Source organism: Hemiscyllium ocellatum, chromosome 17, assembly GCF_020745735.1.
Source record: "Hemiscyllium ocellatum isolate sHemOce1 chromosome 17, sHemOce1.pat.X.cur, whole genome shotgun sequence".
In the NCBI taxonomy this organism is placed as follows: domain Eukaryota; kingdom Metazoa; phylum Chordata; class Chondrichthyes; order Orectolobiformes; family Hemiscylliidae; genus Hemiscyllium; species Hemiscyllium ocellatum.
This window is the reverse complement of record NC_083417.1, coordinates 4,422,264-4,434,864: the sequence shown is the minus strand read 5'-3', so window position 1 is coordinate 4,434,864 and position 12,601 is coordinate 4,422,264. Positions and strand designations below refer to the sequence as shown.

General features: G+C 47.8%; 1 protein-coding gene across 3 annotated transcripts in view; it reads left to right on the top strand.

Moving 5' to 3' along the window:
- The window catches only part of ca7 (carbonic anhydrase VII), a 37,212-nt gene extending 29,429 nt beyond the window's left edge, over positions 1-7,783 (top strand). For all 3 annotated transcript variants that reach the window (XM_060837565.1, XM_060837564.1, XM_060837566.1), the window contains one exon: positions 7,200-7,783. In XM_060837565.1, the coding sequence (XP_060693548.1) occupies positions 7,200-7,331 (132 nt within the window). In that variant the 3' untranslated portion in view covers positions 7,332-7,783. The remainder of the gene's footprint in view (positions 1-7,199) is intronic.
- Positions 7,784-12,601: the final 4,818 nt, after the last annotated feature.

Sequence of the window (12,601 nt, the reverse complement as noted above, 5' to 3'; positions counted from 1 at the left end):
GGGGTGGGAGTGGAGGTGGGGGGGTTCCAGTGTTGAGTGTTAGTGAGGATGAAATATTGTCCCCAATCTTCACTGATTGTGGCCTGTGGGTCAGGAAACTGAGGATCCAGTTGCAGAGAATGGGGCTTCATCTGAGATCACTAAGTTTAGTAATCAGTCTCGAGGGGATAATAGTGTTGAAGGCTGAACTGTCATCAATGAGTAGGATTCTTATGTTGCTGTTCTTGGTGTTAAGATGTTCTAGGGAGGAGAGAAGGGAAAGTGATATGGCATCTGACGTGGATCTGTTGGTCCGATAGGCAAATTGGAGTCCGTCAAGAGTAGTGGGGAGGCTGGAGTTGATTAATGCCATGACCAGCCTGTCAAAGCACTTCATGAACAGCGAGGTTAGGACCACTGGGCGGTAGTCATTGAGACATGCTGCATGAGCCTTCTTAGACACAGGGATGATGTTGGCCTCTTGAAACAGGCAGGGACAGAGGCCTGCTGCAGGGAGAGGTTGAAGATGTCCGAGAAGACCTCTGCCAGTTGATCTGCACATGCTCTGAGTGCATGGCCTGGTACTCCGTCTGGTTCCATCGCTTTTTGTGGACTCGCACGAAGGAAAACTGATCTGACCTCTGATGCAGTGACTGTTGGGATAGGTTCATCAGGACTTATCGGAATAGGTGTTACCTCTCCACCGACATTCTGCTCAAAGTGAGCAGAGAAGGCGTTGAGACGATCTGGGGAGAGATGTGTCATCATCTGCTATCTTGCACTGTCTCTTTTTAGAACCTGTGATGTCTTTCAGTTCCTACCCTGTTCCAGTCACTCTAACCCAGCCCATTAATACCCAGTATTTCAGTGTCTTTTCTAGCGATAGCGAGCAGGCATAGTTTAGAATGGGCCTTTGTGACAGTTGCTGCATATTGTGTATGTTAAAGTTGAATTAAGTCTAACATTGGGCCAACGTGAATATATTAAGAGGCTGTAATGATACAATTAATACCAGGAAAGCTGCAGGCTACAGAGGCTAATTATACTGCTCAAGTTCAAACATTCAGCCTCCCACGTCCTCTCATTTCACTTTCTCTGACTCCCCATTCTCTCACTCACTCACTCCCACCTCCCCACTCACAATTTCACTCATGCCCCGCATTCTCACCCTCCCATCCCCCATTGTGTTTATTTTATTTCACTTCCTGTCAGCTGTCTCTTTCTCCCTCTTGTTCCCTCCAACCCAATGCTTTCTCACTCTTTTTCTCTCTCTCTCTGTCTCCACCTCCCTATCTCTGTCTGTCTCTCTCTCTCCCTCTGTCTCTCTCTCCCTCTGTCTCTCTGTCTCTCTGTCTCTCTCTCCCTCTGTCTCTCTCTCCCTCTGTCTCTCCCTCTGCCTCTCTCTCCCTCTGCCTCTCTCTCCCTCTGTCTCTCTGTCTCTCTCTGTCTGTCTGTCTGTGTGTCTCTCTCTCTCTGTCTCTCTCTCTCTCTCTCCTTGTGTCTCTGTCTCTCCCTGTCTCTCTCTCTCTGTCTGTCTGTCTGTCTGTCTGTCTGTCTGTCTCTCTCTCTCTCTCTCTCTCTCTCTCTCTCTGTCCCTCTCTCTCTCGCTGCACATTTCCCCTCCCCCCCAATAATCTGTCTCTCATACATGTGTCTCTAGTGACTGTGGAGGAGCACTGAGTGACTCAGAGTTGAATGCTCACACACTGAATTAGCACAGAGCTCAGACACTGAGGGAGAAACGTCATGACTGACTAATACCCAAAAGGTTCAGCCCATCAGTGCAGCGGTGTTAGAGCTGCTCGGAACATTTAATTGCTTCAGCGTGTGGGAGATGATCCACTTCCCCTCTGCACCTTCTGTGGACTGGAGCAGCTGTCACTCGGAAGCTCAGTGTCATTGTATCTGCCCTGGTTCTCTCAGCCTGTGACTCACAGTCACTGCACAGCCCCCTGTACGCCTGCGGACTGACAGCTCTCTCTCTCTCTCTCTCTCTTTCTCTCTCTCTCTCTCTCTCTCTCTCTCTCTCTCTCTCGCTGCCTCCTTTCAATTCTCCTCCAGCACTGTGGCTGCTCTGATTGTCCTCCTGTCATTGCTCTGCACAGTAAGGAGCCCACTCGGTCCATTCTGTTTGGGGTAGCACGGTGGCTCAGTGGTTAGCTCCCAGCACCAGGGACCTGGGTTCGATTCCCGCCTCAGGTGACTGTCTGTGTGGAGTCTGTATGTTCTCCCCATGTCTGTGTGGGTTTCCTCCCACAGTCCTAAGATTGTGCGGGTTAGGTGAATTGGCCATGCTAAATTGCCCATAGTGTTAGGTGCATTAGTCAGGGATAAATATAGGGTATGGAAATAGGTCTGGGTGGGTCACTCTTTGGAAGGTCAGTGTGGACTTGTTGGGCTGAAGGGCCTGTTTCCACACTGTAGGGATTGTATATACTTCACCTGGTCTTCCTTCTACCTCAATGACCTCTCCCCACTCGGAGCGTCTATTCCCTTCTCTCCCACAGAAGCTTCAGCTATCGCTGTCTGTTCCCACATTCCAACACTTCACTCCATTATCTCTAAACAGCTTCAGGACTCCCTGTAATGGTGAGAGGCGCTATATCAAGGCACTGAATCTTCCTGACTCCAAGGATATGGTGGGCTGGGGTGGGGGATGGAGGAGGGGTAACTAAGGGGAGCGATGTAGGGACACATCCCCCATCGTAGGCATTTTCAGGGGGTTCAAGTGCCAAGAGTCAAATGGAGCAGAAAGTGAGGAGTCCATGCCGTGCCAGGTTCCCATTGACCTTCCCACCAATGACCAGTGCCCTCGCGCTCTCCTCCTCCCTACCCCCTTGCCCTCAAACTACCTTCACCCTCTCTCCCTCGCCTTCTCCCTTGCACCCTCCCTCACCCTTGATGCACCTCCATCCCCCTACCCCCCCCCCCCCCCAACTTCTTCACCACCTCTCCTCCTCCCCCTCATGGAGACTCCCAGCAGGGACTGGCCGGTGATCCCGCACCCTGACCCGGGCGGGTGTGTTTGATCTTTGTCCTGGACTCACCCACAACCGGAGTCCCATCAAGGATTTAGGAGAAATCTCTTTCGCCAGGGGGTTAGTGTGGATTGTGACTCACAGGGGGAGGGGGAGGTGGGCAGTGTGCACATATCCTTGGGGCAGATAGATAGGGGGAAGGGCCACGGGCTTGGTGACAGTGAGCTAGGAATCCAGACTAATGTGCCACCCTTACCCAGTCTGGTGAACATGTGACTGCAGACTCATAGCAATGTGACTGATTTCTCAACTCTCCTCACCCTATTGAGGGCAGCTTGCTTGTGGTGCCCACATCCCATTCCAGAATAAAGGGCAAAACACAGTGTCTGTATAGTGCAAAAAGAGGCCATTCAGCCCACCAGTTCTATACTGACCTTCCAAAGAGCACCCCACCCATATCCTGTAACCCCTCATTTAAACTGGCTAGTCCACCTAGCCTGCATATCCCTGGGCAATTTAGCATGGCCAAACAACTTAACCAGCATGGGTTAGGATTGTGGGAGGCAACCCACACAGACACAGGGAGAATGTGTAAACTCCACACAGACAGTCGCCCGAGGCTGGGATTGAACCCAGGTCCCGTGAGCCTAATCACTGAGCCACCCGTGTGAAGCAGAAACAGTTAGAAAGCTTTGTTGATGGGGTGAGATGAAGCTGAGTGGGAGGATCCTGGATGATCGATCCTGTTTCTGTGTGATGGTCAGTGTGGGAGGGAGTCCTGGCTAAACCTTCCACAGTCCCATCCCCTGCTGGGGCTCCCTGATCTCGGGTGAGCCAATGACAGATTCAATCCCAACAATAGCCCACACTCCCAGGGCAACAAATAAACAAAATGGGTTTTGTTTCTTTGGTAATCCCCGAATGTGATGATTGGTATTCTGCCCAGAAATTGTTGGCTCCGACTTCATGTATTCCCGGAGGTTTCATCAAAGACCAGCCTGATCCATCAATCATTTCCTAATGATTAATAACAAATTTAAACACAACAATACTTCCTCGGTTCCTGTATTGTTTCAGGTAGTGTTTATAGAGATGTCCATGATATTCCTGGAGCAGCTGGGAAACACTGTCCTGTTTATGTTATTTTCTTGCACGTGGCCTGTTAATGTAATTGGCTTATTTCTCAAGCCGAGACTAGGGAAGGTTTCTCTAGACTCACTTCCCCTCAGGATCACAACCTAATATATAAGATCTTGACCCAGATTCCATCGTGGCCAGTTAAACATCCATTGTTAGCCACTAACAGCTTTTCACCCTCCGGGCTTAATCGGGAATAATGAAGGGCTTTTGCCTGAAACGTCGATTTTCCTGCTCCTCGGATGCTGCCTGACCTGCTGTGCTTTTCCAGCATCATAGAGTCATAGAGATGTACAGCACGGAAACAGACCCTTCGGTCCAACCCGTCCATGCCGACCAGATAACCCAACCCAATCTAGTCTCGCCTGCCAGCACCCAACCCATATCCCTCCAAACCCTTCCTATTCATATACCCATCCAAATGCCTCTTAAATGTTGCAATTGTACCAGCCTCCACCACATCCTCTAGCAGCTCATTCCAGACACGTACCACCCTCTGCGTGAAAACGTTGCCCCTTAGGTCTCTTTTATATCTTTCCCCCCTCACCCTAAACCTATGCCCTCCAGTTCTGACTCCCTGACCCAAGGGAAAAGACTTTGCCTATTTACCCTATCCATGCCCCTCATCATTTTGTAAACCTCTAGAAGGTCACCCCTCAGCCTCCGACGCTCCAGGGAAAACAGCCCCAGTCTGTTCAGCCTCTCCCTGTAGCTCAAATCCTCCAATCATGGCAACATCCTTGTAAATCTTTTTCTGAACCCTAATCTAGACTCCTATTATTTACTCCCTATCCCTCCCCCCTTTTCCTTCTGCTTATAAACCCACATTTTCTCAGTTACTGTCAGTTCTGAGCAAGGGTCACTGAACCTGAAACGTTAACTGATTTCTCTCCACAAATGCTGCTGAGCTTTTCCAGCAACTTCTGTTTTTGTTCTAATTTACAGTTCTTTTGGTTTCCATTTGTATTTTTATTGGGGCTGTGGGGTGTCCCTGGCAAGACTGGTCTTTGTTTCACCCTTAATTGCCCTGTAGCTGAGTGGTTGGTAAGATCATTCCAGAAGGCACTTAAGAATCAACTCCATCACTGTGGGTCTGGAGTCACGTGTAGGCCACACCAGGTAAGATGGCAGCTTCCTTCCCTAATGGCCATTAGTGACCCAGGTGGGCTTCTGTAACTTGATAGCTTTCATGTCACCATCCCCAAGACTAGATTCCAATTCCAGTTGCTGGGATGGTGGGACTTGAGCCGATGTCCTGAGAGCATTAGCTGGGCCTCTACATTATTAGACTAGTGACACCAGATATCTGCCTCCCCCAAGTGCAGTTAACTCTGCATTTGCATGGCACCTTAAACAGAGCTGCTCTGTGTGGCCGACTGTGAACCCTGTCACCTCATAATCCGTACAGCAGGAACAATTGCACTCAAAACAGAGCCAAGCTCTTGCAGAACCTTCCAGGACCTTCCGTGAGGTGCAGAGTGACTGCTGGTTAGAGGATGTTTAGATTTGAGTTGGGAATGGTTTTACACAGAAATAATCCAAACTACAAAGTGAGCCCATCAGTGTGATGTCAGACACCCTCTGTATGAAAGAGAGTGTGTGCGCGTATGTGTATGAGAGAGAGAGAGGGTGAGTGTGTGAGAGAGAGATGGTATTTGAGAGAGGGTGCGTGAGGGAGAGGGTGTGTGGGAGGGTGGGTGGGTGTGTGTGTGTGAGCGAGAGAGAGAGGGTGTGTGTGTGTGTGTGAGTGTGTGAGAGGATGGGTGGGTGGGTGTGTGTGTGAGAGAGAGAGAGAGGATGGGTGGGTGGGTGTGTGTGAGAGAGAGAGGGTGAGGGTGGGTGTGTGTGTGAGGGAGAGGATGTGTGTATGGGTGAGTCTATGAGAGGGGGAGGGTGTGTGTGCATGAGGGAGAGAGAGTGTGTGTGTGTGTGTATGATGTGCATATTCCCTCTGTGTGCTCCGTGCTATGAGCCAGATTATAAATGAGTTCCACTTCACTTCACTCCTGGCCATTTGCCAGAGTAGAGTTTGTCAGCTTCACCCTCGAATTAAGTTGTTCAATTGTCAGACATTGAAGAAATTGAAATTACAGAAAAGGGTGTTTTCAGTATCTCCATCAGTAGATTTTAATTTAGCAGTCTCCTAGCTATGATAGCGCCTCCTCCTGGGGGTTATACTTGGCAACTGTAGCTAGATTAGATTAGATTACTTACAGTGTGGAAACAGGCCCTTCGGCCCAACAAGTCCACACCGACCAGCCGAAGCGCAACCCACCCATACCCCTACATATACCCCTTACCTAACACTACGGGCAATTTAGATGGCCAATTCACCTGACCCGCACATCTTTGGACTGTGGGAGGAAACCGGAGCACCCGGAGGAAACCCACACAGACACGGGGAGAACGTGCAAACTCCACACAGTCAGTCGCCTGAGGCAGGAATTGAACCCAGGTCCCTGGCGCTGTGAGGCAGCAGTGCTAACCACTGTGCCACCGTGCCGGCCCACCGTGCCGCCCCTTAGGTGGCAAGCCCCATTTCTCTTAGGTGGCAAGCTCTTAGGTGTTCAAGCCCCATTTCTCAGTAATGTACAAAGGATGGATTGTGGCCGTTTGGGTGGATGTAATAGTTTAATACTAAACTCAAAACACCAAAGACCCGCGGCTGCTTCAGAAAACAAAGTGTTCTGAAGAAGTGTCAGTGGACCCGAAACATTAACTCTGCTTTCTCTCCTCGGATGTTGAGTTTCTCCAGGAGTTTCTGTGTTTTTTTAGTGGTATCATGTCTAGTCTGAGCAATCCCTCAGCCCCGACAGTCAGTCCTCATGCAGTGTTACGTGCTTTGGATTGGGTTTGAATCTTTGTGTTGTAATAGGAACAATAGGAGGCCATTCGGCCCTCAAACCAATTACTATTCAAATGCAATCATGGTGGATCCAAAACTTTCCTCTATCCACTCACCTTGGCTCCACCTCCACATTTGGCAAAAACCTATGGGTCAGGGATTTAACGTGATGAATTGGATTTATGTGCATTACAGTTTGTGAAGAGAAGATCCTTATTTCTCCCGCTGTGTGTGTGACATTCTGTACTTCCTCCACATAGCTGGATAAGTTCCGAATGCTCATGTTCTCAGGAGAGGAAGACTCTGAGAAGCAGCCAATGGTGGATAACTTCCGGCCTCCTCAACCCCTCAAAGGGCGAACAGTCCTTGCCTCCTTCAAATGGAAACCTTAACGTCCTCCTTCACTGGCTCCAAATCAAAATGGAAGCCGTTGGAACGACAAAGGCAAGCAAGGGCCCAAGGGAAAACTGGCCAGATGACTTGTCACTTCTATCGCATCAGCACCCAAACCAATCCCTGCTCAGGTATAAAATATAGTATATCTCTTTTGGCTGTTGCATCAGATTTGAGCCTCCTCCATTCCCCATCTCCCCCTCTGCCCCCTGTAGATAGTGTGTATTTGTTCACGCTGTTCAGTGGACAGGGAGCTCCCAAATATCTGTCATGCTCTCTGGATTCTCTGAGGAATTTTTACTTGGAGCTATTTTGAAATCAACATTGAAACTGGGGATTGGTCTAAAGTCTACACCTCACACATGCACCCACATACCGACCAACACGATGATTATCTTTGAATTGAATGAATGTTAGTCCCTTTTCCCTTTCTGAAAATGTGTTGCTGGAAAAGCGCAGCAGGTCAGGCAGCATCCAAGGAACAGGAGATTCGACGTTTCGGGCATAAGCCGAAGAAGGACTTATGCCCGAAACGTCGAATCTCCTGGGCTCCTTGGATGTTGCCTGACCTCCTGCGCTTTTCCAGCAACACATTTTCAGCTCTGATCTCCAGCATCTGCAGACCTCACTTTCTGCCCAAGGTAGCCATGATACGGGGGTGAGAGTCAAAAAGTGTGGTGCTGGAAAAGCACAGCAGGTCAGGCAGCATCCGAGGAGCAGGAGAGTTGACGTTTCAGGCAGAAGCCTTTCATCAGGAATGAGGCTGAAATGTCGATTCTCCTGCTCCTCGGATGCTGCCTGCTTTTCCAGCACCACACTGATCGACTCTGACACTCCAGCATCTGCAGTCCTCACTTTCTCTTATGATGTGGAGGTGCTGGTGCCAGACTGGGGTGGACAAAGTCAGAAGTCACATGACACCCGGTTATAACCCAACACGTTTATTTGAAATCACAAGCTTTCGGAACACTGCCTACTCATCACATTCTCCTGTTGGGCTATAACCTGGTGTCAAGTGACTTCTGACTTTGAGAAAGTGAGGACTGCAGATGATCAGAGTCGAGAGAGTGTGGTGCTGGAAAAGCACAGCAGGTCAGGCAGCTTCTGAGGGGCAAGAGAATCGACGTTTCGGGCAGAAGCCCTTCATCAGGATTGCCTGAAACATCGATTCTCCTGCTCGTTGGATGCTGCCTGACCTGCTGTGCTTTTCCAGCATCACACTCTCTCGACTCTGACTTTGACTTTGCCCAAGGTAACCAAGACCTGTGTGAGGTTATAGCAGTTTAATTCTCCCATCTGCTTCAGTCTGTGTGAACAGCACATACTTGTCAACCCAGTCAGGTGCTCAGTGTTCAATTAATTATTAATACCACAAGTGTGGCTATTAAAGGGATAATATCCAGGCACAGGTTAGAGACTAGCGATTTCTCATAGCACCAGAAGTGCAGTTCCAGTTCAGTCTCAATTCCAGAATGTTTGATCAGGTTATTTGTCATTGTGCATTAATTTCAAGCTACGTTTAAACCACTTCCAATAGAGGGGAAGTAAGACAAGTGAACTCTTTGCTTATTTCTGTCCTACTCAGTTAACTCAATGTAATTATAATTAGGCAGCTCTTCCTTAAGCCCTTTTTCCTGCCTATTCTGCAACTACAAAAACAAAAAAAAATTTTTTAATGAGGGATTCACATTGAGGAGTCTTCAAGCTAATCTACATCCAACAACTTGCTCTGAAGACTCTGCTTACATTTTGACAGCTGTTACAGAATCCATCAGAACAGCTGAGACAAGCTGCAACAAACGAAATGACCCACGGGATTATTTTAAACAAAAGAGCACACTTTGCCTCACCCTGATGTTAACAAATCCTCCAAAAGATTCCGCATCTGCCTTGCTGCCAAACCCTAATCAGTTTTCCTTTTGTCCGTACCCTAAATATGTTTCATTTTTTTTTGTTGAAATCCATCCATTAGTTTAAGGGATGCATTGTTGGTCTGTTTGCTTTAAGCATTCATTACCTCCTCACACGTCCAGTGGTGAAGGGAGTTTGTTACTGGATGATTGGCCTAGCAAATGGGATTGCATATTCCAATGCGTGGAGCTTCAGAGTTTAAATCAGATGAAAATTATCAGCAAAATACAAAATAGTTCACTCAGGTCCTAGGGGGACAGAAATCTGCTACCTATTGGGTTTGTTATATGACTTGAGATCCGTACTGATGGCATTGACTCCTCACTAAACAGTTGCGTTACATATGCCATTCTCTCAAACCTGCTGCAGACAGACATTGTGATGGTTCTTGATGAAGGTCTTGCAAATGAAACCACTGGTCATGTCACAGACAGCCCCACATAATGCAAATACCAATCTCACCAACCTCACCAATAATGCAAGTACCAACCTACACTGCCATACCTCTGCCTGGTTCACGCCAGAGCTTGAGCTAATGGGGCAAATTCCTGTTTATCTATTTCCAAATCCAATTTGCCAGTGGGGCCTTTCCTTCTCCACTGTAAATTATCAAAACAATTTGATAATTTTAGTGTCAACCAAAATTTTAGATCTAGCCCAAGCTATGGAAAATCACGCCCAAATCTAGCTACACGTACCCAATGGCATTCCATTGTCCTCACTGATCATGCATCATTGACTGTCCGGAATCACTGCTTGCTATGTTCAATGCTTTGGTCACTTTCCTGGGTGAGTGTAGCTCCAACAAATGCTCTAGAAGCTTGATATCATCCTGGGAAAAGCAGCCTGCTTCATCAGCACCCCATCCACAAACATCCACTGCCTCCACCATCAATGCTCAGTAACAGCAGTGTGTATCACCTACAAGATGTGCTGCAGAAATTCACCAAAGATTCTCCAAACCCACGACCACTTCCATCTAGATGGACAGGGGCAGCAGATACATGGGAACACCACCCCCTGCAAGTTCCCCCTCCTAACCACTCCCTATCTTGACTTGGAAATATATCGCCGTTCCTTCACTGTCAATGGGTCAAAATCTTGGAATTCCCTCCCTAAGGGCATTGTGGGTCTACCATCAGCACATGGACTGCAGCAGTTCAAGAAGGCAATTCACCCCCCACCTTCTCAAGGGGCAACTAGGGACGGGCAATAAATACTGGGCCCAGGCAGTGACACTTCAAAAAAGTCTTACATGGACAAAAGTGCACAATAGCAAGAATGTATCAGCTTAATGGCTCTTCTGTAAATTTCGTGGGACCTGGGATCTGTTAAAAGTGTGTGGTGATTTCTGTTTGTAATTGAGTGGTTTCCACGCCTGTAATTTATTCAATAGTAAAGCTATTAAATAATAAATGTATTCCATTAAATTACAGCTGTTTTGTCTTCTGTTAAAACAATGCAAGAAAGAACTAAACACAATTCTTATTTTCCCCCACCCCCTCCTGACCTATGGACACTGTTGTGTGAACTGTTCATGTGATGGTTGGTTTGTCCTGGGGGGTGATTGTCTTACTGATTGAGCTGTCTGTAAGCCTGCTGTGTACTGCGCAGTCATCTGTTTACAGTCTGGGAATTCACAGGAGGATCGTGGCCTCAGCATCACCAGAACAAAAATCAGCTCTGCAGTCAGTCAGGAGGTTGGGGGTGACAGCGAGGCACAGGCAGGGAATGCAGACTGACTCTCCGATGCAGTACTGATGGAGTGCTGCACTGTTGATGCCACCTCTCAGTTGAGATAATGGCTTGGAAATTTCAAAGGCCAGGTTGTTGTCGGAGCAGAGCAGACTGGAATTGCACTTTGGCATCCTGTGGAATCCCAGGCATAGCAACTCCATGGGAGTTATCCAGGAAGGTGAAAATTCTGATGGGCAATTCCCATCATTGGAATGCTCCGAAGAAAAATACCTAACCTGGGAGGGTTCCACTTGCGTTAAGGGTCACCCGGGAAAGCAGATGGAGTTCCTTAGTAACTGTTCAGCTGAGCGAGGCCTCCATTCTGTGGAAGAGATGTTACTTGGAGAAGAGGGTATCTCATTGCTGAAACAGAACATTGCTGACTGTGGGATCTTGCTGCGCATAAGTGACTTTTATAACATAGGAAGCAATGCTCCAAATTTCCGGCCTCACAGCAGGGTTCAGGTGAAAGTGGTCCTTTGGATTGTTCCAGAACTGTCCTCTGGAACTGCACCTGGAGTGTGAGGAGCTCTGTGTTTCAGGTAAATGGCTCTTCCAATGCCTTGGAAGGAAATGATTCCTGACTGGAGTGTCTATAATTACTCACAGGCTTCCTGTGTTTGTCTTCTTTACACTGGAAAATAACTGATTCCCACCGGATGGCGAAGCACAGTAGATAATTTTCAGGTTTAGTTTTTTTTTAGATCTTTCTGTTTTTTTTAGACTCTCAATGAGGTAATCAGAGCAGACTGGAAGTGAAGACCGTCCCTCCTGTGGTTGGTAAATGGATGTTGATTTGAGAGAGGGTGGCGAGAGAGAATGGGCAGCCAGAGATAGTGAAGGGATAGCGATATATTTTCTATCAACAGACACATCGACCTAGACCCTATATACCGGCCACTGCAGCGGACAGCAACTGACAACCGGAAGCGGCAGATTCAAACCAGTATAAATGCCGGAGGAATCAGCACAGAAGCGCTTCACAGGAGGCTCCCAAGCACTGAGGATGTCACCTAGAAAGGGGACAAAACGTTTGCAACAAAACTCCCAGCTCGGCGAACAGAACTACAGCAACGAGCACCCGAGTTACAAATCTTCTCACAAACTTTGATATATTTCCAAGTCAGGATGATGATTGGCTTGGAGGGGAACTTGCCGGGGATGGTGTTCCCATGTACCTGCTGCCCTTGTCCTGGTAGAGGTTGGTGGTTTGGAAGGTGCAGTTGATGGCGGTTTGATGAGTTGCTGGAATGCGTTGTGTGAAATGGTGGTGCAGCGAAAGGGTCTGGGACCATATCCAAAACCACATCAGTGAACACTGGAACTGGAGTCATTTAACTCCGGACTGATCATGTGTTCAACTTGAAACTTCCGGCTACATTCTTATAAAACCTTATCTACAACCTGCTCACTATTAATTTACAACCATCACTGCCTTGTGGTTGCAACTCGAGCTAATTTGAGTGCCATTAACCAGTCCCATGATGGAATATAATTATGGTGACGATATCTCCAGAGATTAGTAAAATTTGATGATAATTGAAATATTACCTGAGATAACAATGTACCTTCATATGTTGCCTCAGTTAAAATAAATCATTAACTGTAAATTAAGGTCTGA